Source organism: Syngnathus leptorhynchus, chromosome 1 (assembly GCF_054491065.1).
Source record: "Syngnathus leptorhynchus isolate UIUO chromosome 1, UIUO_Slep, whole genome shotgun sequence".
NCBI lineage: Eukaryota > Metazoa > Chordata > Actinopteri > Syngnathiformes > Syngnathidae > Syngnathus > Syngnathus leptorhynchus.
This window is the reverse complement of record NC_141195.1, coordinates 1,256,561-1,267,500: the sequence shown is the minus strand read 5'-3', so window position 1 is coordinate 1,267,500 and position 10,940 is coordinate 1,256,561. Positions and strand designations below refer to the sequence as shown.

Genomic DNA, 10,940 nt, shown 5'->3' with positions numbered 1-10,940 from the left:
TTCCCCATGTAAACCGGAAGTGACCTAAATCAAATCGGAAGTGACCCAAATAAACCGGAAGTGACCCAAATCAAACCAGAAGTACCCCAAATAAACGGGAAGTGACCTTATTTCAACAAGTGCCCTAAATAGCTACATTTGCGCTAACTTTTGCAATTTTTGTCCAATTCAACCCGTTTTAACATTTTCACCCCAGAGGTGAACCTCCTGAACACATATATTTCATCTGAACCCGTATATTTTGTTTCGTTCCGAATTTCAAAAGATTTTCGCACAGATTTTGTTTTCTAAATTCCCATTCATTCTCTATGGGGATTCAACATTTGCTCTGACTTCTACATTTTTTAACCGATTCAACTTTAAACTGTTCACCTTGTTTATCTTTTGCCTACCTATTACACAACTTTCCACTTACCAAAAATTCAAAATTTTCATTTTTCAACTCTAATTTAGAAATTATTCAACTGATTCAACCTGTTCCAACTTTCAACTGTTCATCTTTTGTCTACCTATTCCACAACTTCCCACGTAACTTCACGGTTACGAAAAATTCCACATTTTCCATTTCGAAATTCACGCTAATTTTTCAAAAATTTCGTTTTCCCTTCTAATTTCTACATTTTTTGACCGATTCAACCAGCTCCAACTTTCTATTGTTCATTTTTTCCCTACCTATTCCACAACTTCCCACTTGACAAAAATTACACATTTTCAATTTTTAAATTCATGCCACATTCTCCACAATTATGTTTTTCACCTATTTCTACACGTTTCAAACAATTCAACCCATTCCAACGTTCAACTGTTCAGCATTTTCCTACCTAATCCACAACTTCCCACTCACCAAAAATTCAAAATTTTCAATTTTGAAATTCACCCCAAATTCTGTTAAAATTAAATTAAAATTCAATTAAAATTAAAATTAAATTAAATTTAAAATTAAAATAAAATTAAAATGTTTTTTTAACTCTAATTTTTACTTCCCACTCACCAAAAATTCAAAATTTTCAATTTTGAAATTCACCTCAAATTCTGTTAAATTAAAATTAAATTAAAATTAAATTAAAATGTTTTTTCAACTCTAATTTTTACATTTTTCAACCGATTCAACTCATTTTAACATCATTCTGCAGCATTCCCTAAGAATGTATTCAGTTTCTTCGCCTTCACACGCATTTTCTCCAGAAATTTCATTTTCTAGTTCTTCCGCTATTTTATTCTCCTAACTTTTTTGACGCGCTTCTCTTTCCACATAATTCATCCGATTCACTCCATTCCACTTTTGACGTTTTCCAAATATTCACGTGATGACACTTGCATTTTTGTCATTCCAAAAATTTTCAGTTTCCGCAAAATTCTCAAATTTACGGCAAATTTTCCCCCATTCATTTTTAATGGCACATTTAACATTTCACATTTGCGTTGTTCCAGTTTGAAATTCACATCATTCAGCAGATTCAATTCACATTGGGCTTAGATTTTCAACATTCTCAAAATTTCGATTTACAATTCAGAAATGCCTGCCTAATTTAACAATACACTAATCCCTCGCTACATGGCGGTTTGTTTATTGCGGTTTCACTACATCGCGCTCACCAAAGCCCCTTATGATGACAAACGAAAATGGACTTAGTTTTCCCTCGCCCGGATGCGGATCACCGGGGCCCCCCTCTGGAGCCAGGCCTGGAGGCGGGGCTCGAAGGCGAGCGCTTGGTGGCCAGGCTTTCGCCCATGGGGCCCGGCTGGGCATAGCCCGAAAAGAAAACGTGGGTCCCCCCTTCACCACCTATAGGAGGGGCCAAAGGGGTTGGGTGCAAAGTGAGCTGGGCTTTATTATTATTATTATTATTATTATTATTATATGATGTTCATTCAGGCGGCTCGGTGGTGCACTGGGTAGCACGTCCATCTCACAGTTAGGAGGGTGCGGGTTCGAATCCACCTCCGGCCCTCCCTGTGTGGAGTTTGCATGTTCTCCCCGTGTCCGCGTGGGTTTTCTCCCGGTGCTCCGGTTTCCTCCCACATCCCAAAAACATGCTTGGTAGGCCGATTGAGCACTCCAAATTTCCCCTAGGTGTGAGTGCGAGTGCGGATGGTTGTTAGTCTCCGTGTGCCCTGCGATTGGCTGGCAACCAGTTCAGGGTGTCCCCCGCCTCCTGCCCGATGACGGCTGGGATAGGCTCCAGCATGCCCGCGACCCCCGTGGGGACATAGCGGTTCAGAAAATGGATGGATGGATGTTCATTCGAACATTACCGAGAGAATATTTAAACAGTTAGCCTGGTCGCCGGGCCTTCGCCTATGGGGCCCGGCCGGGCATAGCCCGAAAAGAAAACGTGGGTCCCCCTTCCCATGGGTTCACCAACTGTAGGAGTGGCCAAAGGGGTCGGGTGCAAAGTGAGCTGGGCAGCGGCCAAAGGCGGGGGACCATGGCGGTCCGATCCTCGGCTGTAGAGACTGGCTCTAGGGACATGGAATGTCACCTCTCTGGCTGGAAAGGAGCCCGAGCTGGTGAATGAGGCAGAAAAGTTCCGACGAGACATAGTCGGACTTGCCTCTACACATAGTTTGGGCTCTGGTACAAGCCCTCTCGAGAGGGGCTGGACTCTCTTCCACTCTGGAGTTGCCCACGGTGAGAGGCGTCGAGCTGGTGTTGGCATACACCCCTGGCTGGGCGCCTGCACATTGGGGTTCACCCCGGTGTGCGAGAGGGTAGCCTCCCTCCGCCTTCGGGTGGGGGGACGGGTCCTGACTGTTGTTTGTGCCCATGCACCGAACGGCAGCTCAGAGAACCCGCCCTTCTTGGAGTCCCTGGAGGAAGTGCTGGAGAGCGCTCCTTCTGGGGACTCCATCGTTCTACTGGGTGACTTCAATGCTCACGTGGGCAATGACAGTGAGACCTGGAAGGGCGTGATTGGGAGGAACGGCCCCCCCGATCTGAACCCGAGCGGTGTTCTATTGTTTGACTTCTGTGCTCGACATGGATTTTCTATAATGAACACCATGTTCAAGCATAAGGGTGTCCATGTGTGCACTTGGCACCAGGACACCATAGGCCGCAGTTCGATGATCGACTTTGTAGTCGTGTCATCGGATTTGTGGCCGCATGTTTTGGACACTCGGGTGAAGAAAGGGGCGGAGCTGTCAACTGATCACCACCTGCTGGTGGGTTGGCTCCAATGGGAGGGGAAGATGCTGGTCCGACCTGGCAGGCCCAAACGCTCTGTGAGGGTCTGATGGGAACGTCTGGCAGAATCCCCTGTCAGGAAGAGCTTCAACTCCCACCTCCGGCAGAGCTTTTCCCACGTCCCGGAGGAGGCGGGGGACATTGAGTCCAAGTGGACCATGTTCCACGCCTCCGCTGTTGAGGCACCCGACCGGAGCTGTGGCCGTAAGGTTGTTGGTGCCTGTCGTGGCGGCAATCCCCGAACCAGCTGGTGGACACCGGCGGTAAGGGATGCCGTCAAGCTGAAGAAGGAGTCCTATCGGGCCGTTTTGGCCTGCGGGACTCCGGAGGCAGCTGATAGGTACCGGATAGCCGAGTGGAACGCGGCTTCGGGGGTTGCTGAAGCAAAAACCCAGGCGTGGGAGGAGTTTGGCGAGGCCATGGAGAATGACTTCCGGACGGCTTCGAGGAAATTCTGGTCCACCATCCGGCGTCTCAGGTAGGGGAAGCAGTGCACAGTCAACACTGTTTACAGTGGAGATGGTGTGCTGCTGACCTCGACTCGGGATGTCGTGAGTCGGTGGGGGGAATACTTCGAAGACCTCCTCAATTCCACCGACACGCCTTCCATTGTGGAAGCAGGGCCTGAGGACTCTGAGTCGGATTCTCCAATCTCGGAGGTCGAAGTCACTGAGGTAGTTAAAAAACTCCTTGGTGGCAGGGCCCCGGGGGGTGGATGAGATCCGCCCGGAGTTCTTAAAGGCTCTGGATGTTGTGGAGCTGTCATGGCTGACACGGCTCTACAGCATTGCGTGGAAATCAAGGACGGTGCCTCTGGATTGGCAGACTGGGGTGGTGGTTCCCCTCTTTAAGAAAGGAGATCGGAGGGTGTGTTCCAATTACAGGGGAATCACACTCCTCAGCCTCCCTGGTAAGGTCTATTCAGGGGTGCTGGAGAGGAGGATGGGTTGGGAGGTCGAGCCTTGGATTCAGGAGGAGCAGTGTGGCTTTCGTCCTGGCCCTGGAACAGTGGACAAGCTCTACACCCTCGGCAGGATCCTCGATGGTGCATGGGAGTTCGCCCAACCAGTCCACATGTTTTTTGTGGACTTGGAGAAGGCATTTGACCGTGTCCCTCGGGAGGTTCTGTGGAGGGTGTCGAGCCAACTGATAAGGGCGGTTCGGTCTCTGTATCAGCGATGCCAGAGTTTGGTCCGCATTTCTGGCAGTAAGTCGGATTCGTTCCCAGTGAGGGTTGGACTCCGCCAAGGCTGCCCTTTGTCACCGATTCTGTTCATAATTTTTATGGACAGAATTTCTAGGTGCAGCCGAGGCGTTGAGGGGGTCCAGTTTGGGGACCTCAGCATCGCGTCTCTGCTTTTTGCAGATGACGTGGTGTTGTTAGCTGTATCTTGGGGTCTTGTTCACGAGTGAGGGCAGGATGGAGCGCGAGATCGACAGGCGGATTCAGTTCAGCGTCGGCAGTAATGCGGACTCTGTACCAGACCGTCATGGTGGAGAGAGAGCTGAGCCAAATGGCAAAGCTCTCGATTTACCGGTCGATCTACGCTCCTACCCTCACCTATGGTCACGAGCTATGGGTCGTGACCGAAAGAACGAGATCCAGGATACAAGCGGCCGAAATGAGTTTCCTCCGCAGGATGTCCGGGCTCTCCCTTAGAGATAGGGTGAGAAGCTCGGTCATCCGGGAGAGAGACAGAGTAGAGCCGCTGCTCCTCCACGTTGAGAGGAGTCAGATGAGGTGGCTCGGGCATCGGAAGAAGATGGATGGATGGATGGTTTCAGAGGGTGGTTCCGTGGCAGTAGACTTGGTATTCTAACATTGGCCCCACCAGGAAGACGATTGACCACGTTCTCATGGGTTGTTGATAGTCCCTGCTGCAGGCCTGTCGGGTGTTTCGGAGTGCTCAGTTCTTCAATACTGACCACCGGCTCCTCGTCGCTTCGTCTCAAGGCCCCGAGAAGGGCGGCGCCTGGCCAAGTAAGGCTGGACGTCAGCCGGCTATGGGAACCTGACGTGACTGGGGCGTATGTAAGGAGTCTGGCTGGGAGGCTTGGGGGGCTGGACTTCTCGGGGGGTCCGCAGGTGATGTGGAAGGGCTTCAGAGACTCAATCATGGGGGCTACCAAGGAGAACATACCTGAGGTACCCAGGAGACGTCAAGAGTGCCCTATCCGTCGGGACCACGAACATCGTCGTGGGCATGCTGATTGCTACAGGCAGGTGGGATCAGAAGGAACGGGTCCGGGGTCTTTGTGAGACTGTTGAGCATCACCTGATTACAGGTGATGCCTGCCCAGTTTACAGGGCGATCCAGGAACTTCACTTGGCTGGACCCCGGCCGCGAACCTCAGCAGTGCTGGCAGTGGATGGTACAAACCTGCCGGAAGCGCAGGTGCGAGTGCTTTCAGGGGTTGTATCGATTCGACCCCCCCAGGTGCGAGTTATCCGTGGACGGTATCCTAGCCTCGGCGCCTTCCCTTCCTATCAGCACTGACATGTCCAACCTTGAGGAAGTCCGAAAGGCAGTGGGCCAGCTGGGGTACGGAAGTGCACCGGGAAACTGTGGTATCTACGCAGAGATGCTCCGTGCAGGGAGGAGGCCACCCTTGAGGGGTTGCACTCTACTCTGTGTGGAGCTCGGGCGTTGTCCCAAGCGACTGGAAGCAGGGCATTGTTGCTCCGATATGGAAGGGGCAGGGCGACATCCGGGAGTGCAACAACTATCGGTTACCCTCCTCTTAGTGATTGGCAAGGTCTTCGCCCGTGTACTTCTGAACAGAATGCGCCACCTCCTGCAACAGCACCAGCGACCTGAGCAATCCGGCTTCAAGCCAAAGAGATCCACCGTCAACCATATCCTTGCTCTCCGCGCACTGACAGAGCGCCTTCAAGAATTCAATAGAAAGCTGCTAGCTCAGTGAGTAGAGACGCTCTATGGAGACTCCTAGCCCTCAGGGATCCCTTCGCAGCTTGTCCACCTTGCCTTGGCTCTGTATTCCGGTACTGAGTGTGCTGTTAGACACGGTGGCGCCACCATTGACTTCTTCCGAGTTGATACTGGGGTGAGTCATGGGTGCATGGTTGTGCTGGCGCTCTTCAGCGCTTGTATGGACTGGATTATAGACCAAGTCGTGGGGAGGACGGACTGTGGAGCATCGTTCGGCAACTTTCGGATCAGCGCCGACAACGCAGTGATCTTTGCGGAGACACTGGATGTCCTCACGGGGGCCCTCAAAATGCTGGGTGAGGAAGTGGAGCCGTTGGGTCTACGTGTCTCCTGGATCAAGACAAAGATCTAGGCATTGGGCGAGATTTTGGATGGTGCTATTGAGTCGGCTGATGTGGCAGGCGAGAAGGTTGAGATTGTGGAAGGGTTCACCTACCTTGACAGCGTGGCTCACCGCTTCACCTCGTGCAAGGCAGAAGTCAATCGTCGACTTGGCCTTGCACAGGGAGCGATGGGCTTGCTGAAGAAGACCGTGTGGCACTCCCGATATCTGAGCAAATTGACAAAGGTCCGTGTCTTTCGCTCACTGGTCATGTCTGTCGGGCTATACTCAAGTGAAGCATGGACACTGACCGCGAGCCAAAGAACACCGTGTGTACCTCGCTTCGCCGCGTCCTCGGGATCTGTTGGCAAGACCGTGTGTCGAACCAGACGGTACTGGAGAGGACGGAGATGAGGTGTGTTGACTGTCAGATATGGGAGCGCCAGCTGCGCTTCTACGGCCGCGTGTTTTGCTACCGGCGGACGGACCCGGCTAACAGAATAATCTGTGGACTCAAAAGGCTAGAAGCACTCAGTAGGGAGGCCACGTGCACGGTGGTTGCCTCAGCTTGGTAATCATCTGAAGAGTGTTGATGTATCGCGCCCGGCGGGCGCTACTTCAGACAGTCACCGAGCAAGTAGAGCAGGATTGTGGGCGCAGCAAAGCACCGCTGCAGCGTGTGCCCCCATACCTGACCTAACCTGAATTCACTACATCTTTATTTATATAGAGCTTTCACAACAGTTTATGCAGTAACAAAGCGCTTTACAAAAACATCCATGATCCTCACGAGGGCATCTTTGGGCAGTAGACCTGAACTTGTTGCCAGCCAATCACAGGACACTCAGACAAACAAGCATTTACAGTCATAATCACACAGAAAATGACAATTTAGAATGGCCGATTAACCTCCCATGCATGTCTTTGAAATGCGGAAGGGAACCCGAGTACCCAGAGCATTGGTCTCAAACTCGCGGCTCATGGGGCGATAGTCTCGCAGCTAGCTATGCGAGAGGAGGCGCTGCCAGGTCTCTAGCAGCGAGAACTTGGCATAAACCATGTTCAGAACAATGTTAAAGTTGTGATTCAATTTTGAGAACAGGGGTGTAAAGGTTTTTATCCGAGCCTAAATAAAACCAACCCGGTTCAGCCGCATCCCGGACTCTTTCTCCAATGGCCTCCAGGTAAATTGAGTTTGATACCCCTGACATAAAGGAAACCCACGCAGGCAACGGGCAAAAACATACAGGAAGGCGAGAGCCGGAATCGAACCCTGCACCTTTGAACTATAAGGCGATGTGCTAACATGCCAACTAGGCTGAGAGATATTTTGTTTGAGTTGTGATTTAGGGTATGTCGACATTAATATTTGGTAGTAGCAAGGCGGTAAACACCAGAACATTTGTATGCTAGGTTTCCGGGATACAGGATGTCAAGATACACTAAGCAACAATTTTGGGTTGTATAACTATGCAGTTGCAGTAGTTTTACATTAGTAATTACATTATTTTGCCCTAAGCATTTCTCAATAACGGTGTTGTTTGGCCCTTGAGACCAAATGGGTTGAGATAAAGGGTAGTTGTTATCAACTTGAAATGAACCAAGGAAATAACAGGAAATAATAGTGGAAAAAAGGTAGCAAAAACCCTTCCGGCAAGTGGATCTGGCCCACAACCTACTGGTACATCAGTAGCGTATTAGGAGAAGGTGGAGGTTGGAGGATACTACAAGCAGCATCCCCCTCTTGCTCACATGGACAAGGGAAAAGGGGCTGTGAGGATTACTTTCCTGGATTTCTCTAGCACTTTTAACACCATTCAGCCCATGCTCCTGAGAGACAAAATGTCGATGATGGGTGTGAGCTCACACCTGAGGGCATGGATCATGGACGATCTGACGGGCAGACCCCAGTATGTGCGCATGAGAGTCTGTAGGTTAGGCACGGTGAGGAGAAGCGTGGGAGGTCCACAAAGAACGCTGCTCTCTCCCTTCCTATTCACCCTGTACACCTCTGACTTCCAGTACAACTCCGAGTTCTGCCATGAGCAGAGGTTTGCGGACGACACTGCAAATATTGGCTGTATTCAAGATGAACGGGAGGAGTACATGAGCCTGGTCCGGCGCTTCGCCAGTTGGTGTGGCTCCAACCACCTGCACCTAAACACCGGCAAGTTCAGGGGAATGGTGGTGGACTTTAGGAGGCCCAGGCCTCATCTTGAGTCAGTGACTATAAATGGAAACTGTGTGGAGATAGTGCAGACCTGTAAATATCTTGGGAGTGTTGCTAGACGATAAATTAGAGTGGTCTGCTCACGTGGACGCTTTGTGCAAGAAAGAAAATGCTGGCTGTACATCCTCAGGCAGTTGGCATTCTTCAACATCTGCAATGTCATGCTGGGGATGTTTTATCACTCTGTTGTGGCAAGCACCCTCTTCTTTGCAGTGACGTGCTGGGGGGACAGCATTAAGAAGAGGGATGCCACACGCCTGGATAAACCGGTGAGGAAGGCGGGTTCTGTTGTGGGCGCGGAGCTGCCTGATCTGACGTCTGTGGCAGAACAGCGGGTGCTGTATTGACACTTTCATCTGCTGAGGTTTATTTATTCAATCACTGGTTTCTTTTGCATCGAATGTGGATCTATAATCTCTTGTTTTGTTTGTCATTTTTGTCTTGTTCAATGTTTATATTGTCTGTTAATTCATTTATTTAATTGTTTATTCGTACTGCTGGCAACTGAATTTCCCCCCCGGATGAATGAAATATCTGTCTATCTGCCTGTCTGTCTGTCTAATCCGTCCATCTGTCCAAAGCTCTTGGAAACTTAGGGGCTGGAGGCTTTCTCCGAAATATCCTCACCCATTTTGCTGGGAACAGCCCACATACAATTCTGCACAGGGACAGTTTTTTTATTCTCACTGGAGCATGGACACCTCGTCCTAGATGCTCACTGCTACCCACCTTAAGTGTTATTGTATTTATTGTAATATTACTACAGTATTTTCTGCACTATAAGGCGCACATGCACACAGGCACAATTGCACTACCCAAACCATCACATACACATACTCAAGACACACGCACACACAAACCTCTCCATATAAGGTATAGTGTGACTTGGAGCCACCTCTTTTCAGGTCAAAGTCAATAAAAAGGAGCCCAGGGGAAGTGGAAGAGCACTGAGAGCTTCACTTCCCCTTCTTGCACAAGAAGACGCACTGGCTCTGGTTGTGTTCTTGGTCTCCTGTCTCTTACTGGCGTACTGTATGTTTAATTGCAACTTAATAGGATAACCCAGACAATTACTCACCTTAAGGTTGCCCACTTTGTCCTCAAATGACTTGAAGGTTGCAGAGTTCCTGTGACACAAGTGTTGCGTCAACATTTAACAAATGTTACTTTTCGTAATAATAATAATACTAATAATGTCCCCCGCATACTGCCCGTGACCCCCGTGGAGACAAGCGGTAAAGAAAATGGATCGATGGAGGAATAAGAATAATACTAAAAAATAATAATAATAACGTAGCGTATGATAATTATAAGAATGTGTTTTCATTCTTGTTACAGCCGTAACATTGGCAGCTTCTAACATTGAAAAATTTGCCCCACATTGGGCACCACATGTCAAATCCTGCACTTATCAAACGTAAGCAACCGGCTCTCCGTTTAAAGGATTTAAACTCTTCTTTGGCCCCGTTGCTCCAAAACAACTCTCACGGGGAGACGAGAGTTAAATAAGCCAGAGTTCGGAAAATATTCATCTGAGTTGCTGACCACCTCTAAGAAGTTGATTCTGAAGGAATCAATTTCATCTTTTCAGGACGCCAATCTCTCTAAAGTCATTTGAAGCTCGTGTAGAGTAATCTGTTGAGACACGGCGTCAGAATGACTACGCCCTTTTTCTCCTTGCGGTTATCTTCCTTTGATTTGCTGCACTTGTAAAATTTCGGATATATTTAGCTGTCTCTGGTAAAAACGCGGGGATTCATTATTTACACTACCGCACACCTGCACGTAGCTGAGTTTAAGATATTTCGAACCAGATCTGACAAATCCTGATGTTAAGGATTAAATCTGTCTTCACAAGAACTGAACAGTTTACAGTATGACTATGATAGAAAAACAAAAGAGATTTAAAGTTCTAATTACTGCATATAAAACCATGCTCAACATAGTTAATACAAAACAATCGATAACCGCATTAAGGATTAAGAAGAACTTTAATGAATAAGCAAGAAAAATAATTACAAGTCTCGACTGTTCGAACAAACAACAATAATTACACTCACCAATCTCTATTGAGCAAAAATTATTCAGTCTTAAAGTTCTCTTGATTGCAAAACTCTCAAATCGTAAAAAAGGGTAAGAAACAAAAGCTATAAAATGCTATTTGGTGGAAAAGTCAGGGATCAGTTCTCCTTGTTCCCAAAATCCGAATCTTGTTTAAAAAGACAGGTCAGCCTTGATGAGGGAGAGGAC

General features: G+C 48.8%; 1 protein-coding gene across 7 annotated transcripts in view; it reads right to left on the bottom strand.

Annotated features, from left to right (window-relative positions):
* The window catches only part of tpd52l2b (tpd52 like 2b), a 54,616-nt gene that overhangs the window by 5,599 nt on the left and 38,077 nt on the right, over positions 1-10,940 (bottom strand). For 6 of the 7 annotated variants that reach the window (XM_085913267.1, XM_085913268.1, XM_085913265.1 and 3 more), the window contains one exon: positions 9,769-9,817. The exons of the other annotated variant lie outside the window; for it this stretch is intronic. In XM_085913267.1, the coding sequence (XP_085769393.1) occupies positions 9,769-9,817 (49 nt within the window). The remainder of the gene's footprint in view (positions 1-9,768; positions 9,818-10,940) is intronic. 7 annotated transcript variants of the gene reach the window in all.